Source organism: Pagrus pagrus, assembly GCF_965226575.1.
Source record: "Pagrus pagrus genome assembly, chromosome: 16".
Lineage (NCBI taxonomy): Eukaryota > Metazoa > Chordata > Actinopteri > Spariformes > Sparidae > Pagrus > Pagrus pagrus.
Genome location: NC_140200.1, coordinates 10778379 through 10789829, shown reverse-complemented (window position 1 = coordinate 10789829; position 11451 = coordinate 10778379). Strand labels below are relative to the sequence as shown.

General features: G+C 43.8%; 1 protein-coding gene across 1 annotated transcript; it reads right to left on the bottom strand.

The window, feature by feature from the left end:
• Positions 1-8342: 8342 nt before the first annotated feature.
• On the bottom strand, positions 8343-11451 carry gpr6 (G protein-coupled receptor 6). Its single transcript, XM_084376731.1, has 2 exons — positions 11188-11451; positions 8343-9881 (listed from the first exon to the last, which is right to left on the bottom strand). The coding sequence occupies exon 2, from the start codon at positions 9854-9856 to the stop codon at positions 8849-8851; it is 1008 nt and encodes a 335-aa protein (XP_084232857.1). The 5' UTR covers positions 9857-9881; positions 11188-11451; the 3' UTR covers positions 8343-8848.

Genomic DNA, 11451 nt, shown 5'->3' with positions numbered 1-11451 from the left:
ACTTCTGCCCTGAGACCAGGAGAGATTCACCTGCCCTCAGACAACTTCTGCCCTGAGACCAGAGGAGACAGTTGACTCCTTTTTTCCAACTATGTTGCCCTGAGAACAGAAAAATAGGACTTCTGCCCTGAGACCAGGAGAGATTCACCTGCCCTCAGACAAAATTGTGGGAAACAAATGTCTCTGCCCTGGGACCAGATGAGACTAAACAGCCATGAGGAAAATCCTACAAAACAACTTCTGCCCTGAGACCAGAGGAGACAGTTGACTCCCTTTTGTCCAACTGCGTTGCCCTGAGAACAGAAAAATAGGACTTCTGCCCTGAGACCAGGACTGATTCACCTGCCCTCAGACAACTTCTGCCCTGAGACCAGAGGCGACAGTTGACTTTGTTTGTCCAACTGCGTTGCCCTGAGAACAGAAAAGTAGGACTTCTGCCCTGAGACCAGGACTGATTCACCCGCCCTCAGACAACATTGTGGGAAACAATGGTCTCTGCCCTTGGACCAGATGAGACTAAACAACCATGAGGAAAATCCTACAAAACAACGTCTGCCCTGAGACCAGAGGAGACAGTTGACTCCCTTTTGTCCAACTATGTTGCCCTGAGACCAGGAGAGATTCACCTGCCCTCAGACAACTTCTGCCCTGAGACCAGGAGGGATTCACCTGCCCTCAGACAACTTCTGCCCTGAGACCAGGAGGGATTCACCTGCCCTCAGACAACATTGTGGGAAACAATGTTCTCTGCCCTGGGACCAGATGAGAATAAACAGCCATGAGGAAAATCCTACAAAACAACTTCTGCCCTGAGACCAGAGGAGACAGTTGACTCCCTTTTGTCCAACTATGTTGCCCTGATACCAGGAGGGAATCACCTGCCCTCAGACAACTTCTGCCCTGAGACCAGGACTGATTCACCTGCCCTCAGACAACATTGTGGGAAACAACGTTCTCTGCCCTGGGACCAGATGAGAATAAACAGCCATGAGGAAAATCCTACAAAACAACTTCTGCCCTGAGACCAGACGAGACAATTGACTCCTTTTTTTCCAACTATGTTGCCCTGAGAACAGAAAAATAGGACTTCTGCCCTGAGACCAGGAGAGATTCACCTGCCCTCAGTTAACTTCTGCCCTGAGACCAGAGGAGACAGTTGACTCCTTTTTTTCCAACTATGTTGCCCTGAGAACAGAAAAATAGGACTTCTGCCCTGAGACCAGGACTGATTCACCCGCCCTCAGACAACATTGTGGGAAACAATGGTCTCTGCCCTTGGACCAGATGAGACTAAACAGCCATGAGGAAAATCCTACAAAACAACTTCTGCCCTGAGACCAGAGGAGACAGTTGACTCCTTTTTTGCTGAATGCAATGTACACTGACAAGCTTTCTAGCTCACCTGATTAGCTTGACTAGCCAGCTAGCTTAGCTAGAGCTTATGGTTAACATGTATGGGCACACATAATGTTGATAGCACTAGCTCATTAATACTGAAAAGGTTATGTTTTTCTGAATTATCTTGTTCTTCTACCTTTCTGTGATAAAAACCGCTAGCAACAGCCACTGCAACATTTCAATGCAAGCTACAACACTAGCGGCTAGCAGCTAGCTTGCTTTTGAAACAGTAGGCTAACTTACAAGCTGCGCCATTACACTATGATTTGAGTGAGGGCAGAAAAAAAAATCACACATAGCTGCACAATGCTCCATTTTGGAGAAAATTGCTCACATTTTGTTTTTACAAACCTACTTTGAAATGATATCCAGCTGCAGGGCCGACAACTTCAAAATGGTGGCCTCGCTTCTGCTTTGAGTAAAGAAAATTCCCACCTGCATATTGCAGGGTATTGAAGGACTCTGTTGCGGGATTTTGGGCGGTTGAGTCTTTCCAAGTTTGTTCAACGTGAACTATACGAACATGAATCGGCATTTAAGAGGTTACGTCTTGTCTACAAGTCAGTGGAGAAGTGAACATGAGCAACATAAACTGGGATTTAATCGTTTTAAGCTGATTTGATAATGCAGTGCCTTGTTGCCTCGATGTATGCATATTCATTTATAATCCATACACTTATACACCTGGTGATGTGTATGGTGCTATTCATGAGTTTCAGAGGACTATGCACAGTGACAGTCCACTTTGATCAAAAGCTCAAATCAATTTGAATCTGTCCAGAGATTTTATTCACTTTGAGATGGATGACGTAAATGTGAGGTCATTCTGGCCTGTTTATGTGTAGTTTACCCTGTACAGTAAACATAATTAGTGTGAGTACAAAGCGAAAACCTTTATGCAGTGCTGTCCTGTCCACCGCACTCATTGTACGCTCATTGTACCTTGAAAAATACCCCTCTCTCACGCTCGCCACGTCCCACAGTGTTTTTCTGAGAAGCCGGGGGAAGATGAGTTAATGTGCCCTGTCCCTCTCCCTCTCTCTTAAACATACTGGTACATTCTGCATTTCCACCCTAAGTACACAGGACTCTTAGTCCCAGGAATGACCTTTATGGGTACTTGAAGGTTCCCTCTGCCCGCCGTTGTCTGTCTTTCCACCGCAGTCGATTGACCAGCGAGGATTAAGCAAAATAGTCAGCCGATGTATGAAAAAGCAACGGCTGTTTTCACAAGTCGTTTTTTTTGCACTACTGTACATCAACAACGTTAATTCATCCGTCATATGCTTTCTTCTGTGACTCCATTTGATGTGTCGAAACACAATGAACAAAAAAACAATTGGCTTGCAGCTGCAGATTTAATAAAAATGCTGCAAAATACTCGAGGAGTCAAATGTGTTCAGCACTGCAAGGCCCAACAGCCCAGTCATCAAGATATAATGTTAGCAGTTAACATTTCTGCAAACCACAGATACTTCCACAGTAGATTTGTACCTGGTGAGGCACGTGACGAACAAAACCAGGAAGTCAGACCACCTCCAGCTGTTGTTGTGTAGACCAAAACCGGCTATTTTTCATAAGAAGTTTGACCATCTCAAGCTGTTTTTTGGCAACTAAATCAGGTATTTTAAGCCAAACCATGATGTTTTCCTAACCTTAACCAATGGGTTTTTGCCCCAAAACCTAAGCACAGCGTTATCAGAAGAGAGAAATAGAAAACTGAACCTAAACAAAGTGGCAACATAAAGAAACATTAAGCTTCTATCTATCTATTTATCTTTGGTTTTGCAGAAAGAAAACCCCAAAGGCTTTCTATGGAGTAAAATAATGTTCCAGGAACTTAATTTAGACTCTAATCTCTTTGTTGGAAATGCACCGAGTTCCTCTAAAGGTTCAGAGTTACCGGGTAAACGTTTACACCTTTACAGCATGCAGGCAGCATATACAGTGCACAATAGAGACAGCACATGCACTGAACACCCACCATCAGTCTGGCAAAATACCTATGACACATCCTGGTAGGTGCCAGGCTACTGACAAGCACACTCATACAGTACAGTGCTGTGCCAACACGTGCACACACACGCTCACACAGACACAGACACACACACACACTCTTGTTTGAACAGGCCACAGGCAGAGGGACAAAGGCAAATTACGATAACTTTTATTGCAAAGCAGATTTTATGTGGCCGATGTGTGCTTGTCTCTGCTTTTCCAAGAGATAAAGCGTGTCTGTGTCTGTGCTTGTGTGTGTGTGTGTGTGTGTGTGTGTGTGTGTATATATATATATATATATATCCCTGGATAACCCTGCACTCTCAATGGGGAGTAAGATCAGAAATTAATACCACCATTGATTCTGTCTTCTTCTACTGTCTGTACCTCAAATTTTCCCGCGACACCTTCACATGAATATGGAAATGAAAACCCAGAAAGGGAGCAAAACCCAGCAATTTGTGCGATTACATAATCAATAACTCCAAAGCCTTTTCCATCGAGCTAATGGCTAACTGAGTAATAGTAATGTTTCTATGGAGAGCATTTGCTACACCACTGTAATTAATGTTATTAATGAGGGAATCATTCGACTGTGTACTTTGGTAATTGCCTGGAAAGCTGCTCAGGTCTGCCGCGATCAAGCATTACATAATTCAAACACTGCTACCAGCCCCTATTTAGTCTAATGGATGTAATATCAAAGTGAGGGGGCTACAGTCGAATTTCACTGTTGTTAATATCAACCTCTGCAACAATAAACAGTCCTCTTTGCGGTTGAGGGGAGATGTCGCAGACTTATAAATACATTTAATGACTTTTTCCTTTTTTATCGTTTCGACTTTTCGCTGGAAGTCACACATGAAAAGCGTGTTCCTGACACTGTTGAAATGTGACTCTTACTTCTGTAGTCACGTTGATACCAATAGGTATTGAGTATATAAGCAATTATTTATTTTTTTGGCCACTTAACAGCAGAGACAAGCTGACCTATTGACCTTTGAAGATGATATGGGGAACTTGTTAGCAAAAAGTAGCTTATTTATCTACGTGTCCTTAAGAGATGGAGCAACAATAGTTTATTTTTAGTTGTGTTTCTGGCCACTTGACTTCTTTTTAGCTCTGTTTTCAGTCTCCACCAACTCCACCATGAACATATCTTACTCTTTAGCTGCTTAATGCCCCACTACGATCATCAGCTAGCTGCTACCAGTGTCTGTGGCCTGACCTATGGGCGAAAAATCAGGATCTATGATGCATCAATTTTTACCTTTAAAAAAGATAAATAAATCTGCAGTTCTTCATTATCATATTTTTGGTTGCCTTTGTTGTTTCTGTTGGTAAGGTTTAGGCATGAGGAGTGAGACTGGTGAGGGTTATGTTAGGAACATCAGGATAAGCCAATCAGAGGTGCAGAAGGGCGAAGGCACAGAGTACTAGCCAATTAAAGGCACAGTAGGGTGAGTCTTAGCAAGGAAAGCTGTGTCGCTACTTAACTTCTGCTTTCCAGATTCAAAATAATCATTGAAGATCAAAAATATACTTGTTCAAATCGCACATTCCCATTCAAGAGTGCATACTGTACAGTATAACTACAACCAAACCTACAGTTGTGTATATTAAGTTGTAGCTGTCCAATTGTTTGACTTGCTATTTTTCTTTGTTTGGGCTGATTTTCCTCATGACTGATTGCAGGTGATTCAGATCACCTGTGCACAGGTGGGGAGACTCCTGATTTGAGGAGTGGAAGCAGCTTGGGGCATTTCCCTCCCAGCCAATCAGGGTGTGAAGACACCCTCATTGAAAGGCTTAAAAGAGGTGGGAAATGGCACCCGGGGGCTCTCACCCTCATACTGAATCTGCCCCTGGCCCATTCTGAAACATTTATTTATTATAGTGGGAAGAGGCATTGCGGACATTGGGCATTCCCCTAGTTGTGCATGTTTTTTGTATATATTTTTATGTAGGCTGGGCTGGCCTGTAAGGATTTACAGCCAGTACTGCCACAAAGTCTATAGTCATAGTGGTTTACAACATTTTTCCAAAGGTCAAAGGTTGCTCCTGATCACTGAGTGTAATAATTGTGTGACGGTGAAGCAGGACATTGCTGTCAAAGAGAGTCTATGACGTGGCTTCACCAACATGTGCTGTGATGAAGAAGTCATCGTCAGCTGGAAAATCTCCAAAGGAAAAAATGAACACCTTTAATACACCAAACTCTGAAACATAGACATAGAGCGTATACCCTTTAAGTGTAGTTATGTTCACACAAAAGAGTCAGTTTGGTAATAAAATGAGACTCTGTACACAGCAGCCGGTTGCCACAAGTTAACTCTATGAGCCCTGTGTACAAGCAGGCTGTTGCCGGATTCACCGGGTGACCAAAAGCAGCATCTGTTGAGGTGGAGAAAATAACAAGTTGAACAAACATCTCACAGCGCTTAGGCCTCAGTGTTCAGTCCATTAGTGGCCTCCAGCTTCCTTCACCTTTCCCCTACTTTGTGATCAGCCTCAAACTGACTTCACAGCTTTTCAAACTGAGGATTATTATAGTCCACATGAGGACCCAGTGCAGCAAGACTTTTTTTTTTTGCTGTTGAATGAGTGGGTGTTTGCTGGTCGGGAGTGATTATAAAAGGAGCCCCCCTGAAGCACACACACCTGTCACGGCTAACAAAACGTGACAAGGAAGGTCCTGCATCATTATCTTCTGTACAGATGCTTTTGTTTTTTAATCTGGGCCCTCTCTTTACATATTCTGGGAAAGGGAAGTCACACCACCAGATACACCCCTTTGCGGGGGTCCCATGTGGCAGGTTTTTGCATCTCTTCGCATCTGATATTTTCTCACTAGGCAGACACCAATGGACGGAGAAAATTGAATAGAGTAGATGTGTTGCAACTTTACGTTTCTTTTAATTTTTCAATTTTCCTTTGTATCTTGTGCAACACTGTGCTAATGCTCTGATTAGGTTTAGGCAGAAAAAACACTTGCTTAGGGTAAGAAAACATCATGTTTTGTCTTAAAATACTTGTTTTTATTGCTACAAACTTGTGGAAATTGTCCTGAGGTCTCCCTGAAAATATCCAACATATGAGCAGATCCGATTCTCTTCTGCAATTATGCTGTTTAACTGGTAAAAGTAGAGCTGGACACCCCATAAATGCACATGTGCCATGCACTTCAGACCGTGCTCTGTTGATGTGGATGTACTTTAAAAGGCTGCTGCTGGCTGAGGTGATGTACTCGAGCAAATCCCAAACATTTTGTAACTGTTAGTCATTAAGACCCCAAAATACTGTGCGTGAAAGTAGGGCCCAGGCTTAAAATGCCTTTAAAGTTGTGTTTAAATGAAAGGCCTTTTTTAATGCATACATTTCGACTTGTTAGGAAAAGCCCAGGTATGAAAAACAACATTAATGATGTTTGTTCATTCAAGTGTCCCAGCTGACACTGCCAGGATTTCAGCAAGTCGATCCAAATACAGACTCCAAGGAAGGTTGGTGAGAAAAAAGCAAAAGTGAGCTTTCATAAAATTAAGCTGGCAGGCAACAAAAACAGATGAAGCGGGCGAGGCAAATAAACAAAAAACTAGAGAGAAGTACGAAAACACAATTGGCAAAAAAGCGAGGAACAAAAGCAGGAACGCTGATGAGACACGAGGAGCAAGCGCAGGACTGGGGAGCAGACGTTTAGCCAACTGAAAGAGGAAAACACACGGACTGAACACACAGGGACTAATTACCTAATGAAGTGAACATAGAAAACAGACAAAGACAGGAAGTGTAAAGGAAAACATGACATGAGTCTCTTTTCAACTAAACTAATGATGGACGGTGTGACAGTGACCCAACATTAACAACATCAGGACCCTGAAGCTGAAGCAGCTAAATGGGATTCAGCTGTTCGAGGAGGATGTAGGTCACATTCTTCCCCGGCATTTAATTTTAAATGTTATCACCAAGTATTATCATGATCATGTTGGTTTATATGATCTCATAGTCTGTAAGTAAAACATTTACTGAAAGTGTGCTGATGTCAGTTTAAGAAAGCTTGGCATGTATAAACTTTTACAAGGAGAAGATATCCATCCATGTATCCAAACACACCTGCAGCAGGTCTACAGCAGCCTCTTCGTTTCTGTGTGGCACTCTGATGCCCTCAGCCGCTACCTGTCTAAACAGCCTGGCAGATAAACTGCTGTGTTTGTGGCCGCGGAGGCTGCCAGGTTCATTCAGAGTCTTTGCAGCTGCTGTCTAGGAGAGCGGACAGACTTGTAATCATCGCCCTTCTCGCTGTGTCACACACACAAACACGTGCCGGTGGCCGCTTTACTCCTGATTCATTGCTGTAGATGGTGATGAGACACATCGAGAGATAAGGCAGCAGTCCAAACAAACGTTTTTCAAGTCCCCTGCTGCAGAGTGCATCGTATCTTATCGTTGCGACCATATACCGAGGTCAGTATGGATGGTAAAGTGCGAGGAAGAAATTGCAAATGCTCGTTTGACTTGTTGGCAGTACATTAGGTTTCATTACGCCTGCTCATCAAGGAGCGGGAGGTAATCAAAACTGCTGAGCACATGACCACATGGCACGTTTTCACACATTCGTGGTATCTTTATATATCTGTTTGTCTCTTTCTCTCTCTCTTTCACTCACTCACTCACTCACTCACTCACTCACACTCACAGACTGAGCAAACAGGAGTCAACTGTGTCTACGTGTATGTTGAAGCTATTTTCAGGTTCAAGGTACTTGCATCTAAATGTGCCATTAGTCTCTTCAAACAGACCCACCTGTGCTCCGGAGGAAGAGGCTGGAACGAGGTGAAGAGGACGTATATATAAAGGAAAATGAAGATAGGTCAGGTGTAACACAAGGACTCCTTTTCAAAGAGTAAAGACACGTGACGGAGCCACACACAGCTGGATTTTTTCTTCCTTTTATTTCCTTTTTGTAAAAAAATGTACATCAAAGACGATACCATACAAAATAGAAAAATGGCACACGGTACTCACAAGTTTCAAACACAATAAGGGGCTATACAATACTGCTTTGGCATTTAAAAAAACACACAGACTAAAGTGCAAGATTGTCCATTCCTTTTTTCTCATTTAAGTACATTCACATTCAGGTTTGTCTTTTTATTTTTTCCTTCTTTTTTTTCACAGGAGTTTCTTGTTCACAGCATTTCCAAAAAAACAAAAACAAAAGAAAAAAAAATCTCACCCCCACTCGTGTTGAGACATAATAAAGTGCAGATACAGTATGCATGGGAGACACATTTCCAGCATCACACCCCTCCCCCGCTTGAGTTTGTAAAAGCATTCACTGTCAGTTGTAAGCAGATTGTCGATGGTCACAGGATGGTTTGTCTTTTTGCTCTTTCTTTTCTCACACACACACACACACTCACACACACTGGCACAAAAGGAGCCCTAGTGTCTTTTAGACTTCACTCGGTGACCTGGAACGGTAGGATTTGTTGGCCTGAAAGCAGCCGCAGAGAAGCATGTAGATGGAGCGCTGGATCTCTGCGTTCCTGTAGGCGTAGATGATGGGGTTGATCATGGAGTTGTAGGTGGCTGGCAGCAGCGTGGCGTAGGTGTAGACTGATGGGTACTCCTTCTCCCCTACCAGGCAGTAGATGGCGAAGGGCAGCCAGCTGGCACCAAATGTCCCCAAGATGATGGCCAGAGTGGAGACCCCCTTCTTGGTGGCCACGTAATGCGACGTGGCAAAAAAGTGCTGCTGCAGGGCGATCTGGTGGGCGTGGTGGCACACGATCTTGCAGATCTTGAAGTAGAGGGTCAGCATGAGCATGAAGATGGCGAAGAAGGAGATGGCCAGGAGCGTGACATTGCTCCGGGTCAGAGGTCGGACGATGCTGCAGGAGGCCGGATCGTCCAGGCAGTTCCAGCCGAGCACCGGCAGCAAGCCCAGGAACAGAGACACCCCCCAGGTCCCCACTAACATCAGGTGCACGTACTGCAGCGTCTTCTCTGAGAAATACGTCAGAGCGTTGTACAGGGAGAAGTAACGGTCCACTGTGATGGCTAAAAGGCTGCTGATGGACGCAGTGAAGGAGGCCACCAGGAAGCCGACAGTGATAAGGCTGATGGTCTCGGAGGAGATCACGTACTGGAATACAAAGTTCAGGATTAATCCCATGCCGGCCAGCAGGTCCGCCGTGGCCAGGCTCCCGATCAGCACAAACATGGGAGTCCTAAGTGTCGGGGTGTAGAAGATGATTGCTACCACGATGGCGTTCTCACAGGCGATGACGGTGCCTGACATGCAGAGCATTATGTCCCATGGGTTGATGGCGAAGTCTAACGGGGCGGTGGAGAACTCCAGGCTGCCGTTGCGCTCTGGAGAGTCAGCCTCCATCCAGGAGAGAGCCTCTCCGGCCACAGGGCTCGCAGAGGAGTCGTTCACCACCAGCGACTCGTTCATGGCTCCACGCCGTCGTCGTTTTGTCCTGCGGGCAGCAGAGGAACGAGAAGATTGGTTTGTTAATGAGGGCAAGTTCTCGCTTCAGTTATCTAGTCAGAAGTCAGGGTTGTTGCACGACAGCACCAGGGGACATATGAGCAGGATGTTTGTTTAAGCCGACCTGCCTACTCAGTGACATACAAGAGTGCCCACTGCAAAAATTCACACGAACAAAGCAACACTTTATAGTAACCATCATCAATAAATGTTAAACTTTTAGCTAATTAAATAGGAGTTAACTGTTATTTAACAAACAATGAAATGCTTTAAAATCAATTTATTAAGCAGTTATAAAGGTTTATAAACATCAGCTGCAACTTCACAATAAAAAAAGGTGCTTAATAAATGTGTCAGAGCATTTCAGTGTTTGTTGCCAGTGAAGTAACTTTAAATAAGAAGGTTTGATTAACTATAAATTAAACATTTGTTAATGATGGTTCATGTAAAGTAGACTTTACACTTACAGTATTACTTAGTCACGCAAAGTCACAAGGAAATTCCACCCTGAAACAGATTTTTTATCACTTCTCCAGCACTTTTGATGTGTCGCACAGAAAGGAAACAGTCGGTGGTGATGGGTGCTGAATTAATCTCGGGGCTGCTCCACGCCTTACAACACTCAGACAAGTGAATTTTCGTCTTGTGATTCACAGACTGATTACATCAGAATTACCAAGTAAAGTGGACTATTAAATTCAAGTTGTACACGCTAAGTATTGAAGTATGAATGACTTCAACTACCTTATTGGTAATTTTGAGGTAATCAGCTTCCTTGATCTTTTTAAAGTAAAGTCACATTTTCAGATTTTACAGTGTTGATGGAATATCTCGAGAAAAACCCTCCGTCCCAGCAGTCAAACAAGGTGAGTCTGATTTTTGAGCTTGCATACAGCCGTGCATCAGACGCTGGCTTCAGTGTAGAAGCCGGGCACAATGTAAATTCAGTTTTAGGGTGGACTTTCCCTGCAAAAGTTTCTGCAGCCGTAACAGACTGAAGAGCTGTCCCCGGTGCTGAAATCACATCAACTCCATCCACAGAAAGCTAAGTACGGACATAATTCAGATCACCAGTATCCAACTCTGAATGATCTGTAACACTTTTATAAAGATTTAAAGACAATGTGACGCTTAATAACTACACAATTATTAGTTTTTTATCCATTAAGGAACAACAAAAAAAGTATTCCTCTAAATTAGTCAAATATTCAAAGGAGTTCGTTCTTATACCCATCAGTACTGTAAAACATTTGCATCCAACAGAAACAATTGTCTGTAAAGTTTAGGATACCTACCTATAAGAGATATCAGATCAGATATCAGAGCCCTTTCGTCCGATGAGAGATATCTTTTTTTTTTTTTTTTTAGAAATCCAAATTTAACTGGACGCGATGGTTTCCCCCCTGAATCCTCGCTCCTCAAGTGAAGCCCTTGGTTTTGTTGTGCTTCCCAGGCATGGGACAGACACTCAGGGCACGGGTGGTGTGAAGCATTGGCCGGTGTTCAGCTCGGTGAGGAAGGCGACTGTGAGCAGAGAGAGGAAGAGGAGGAGGGCGAGG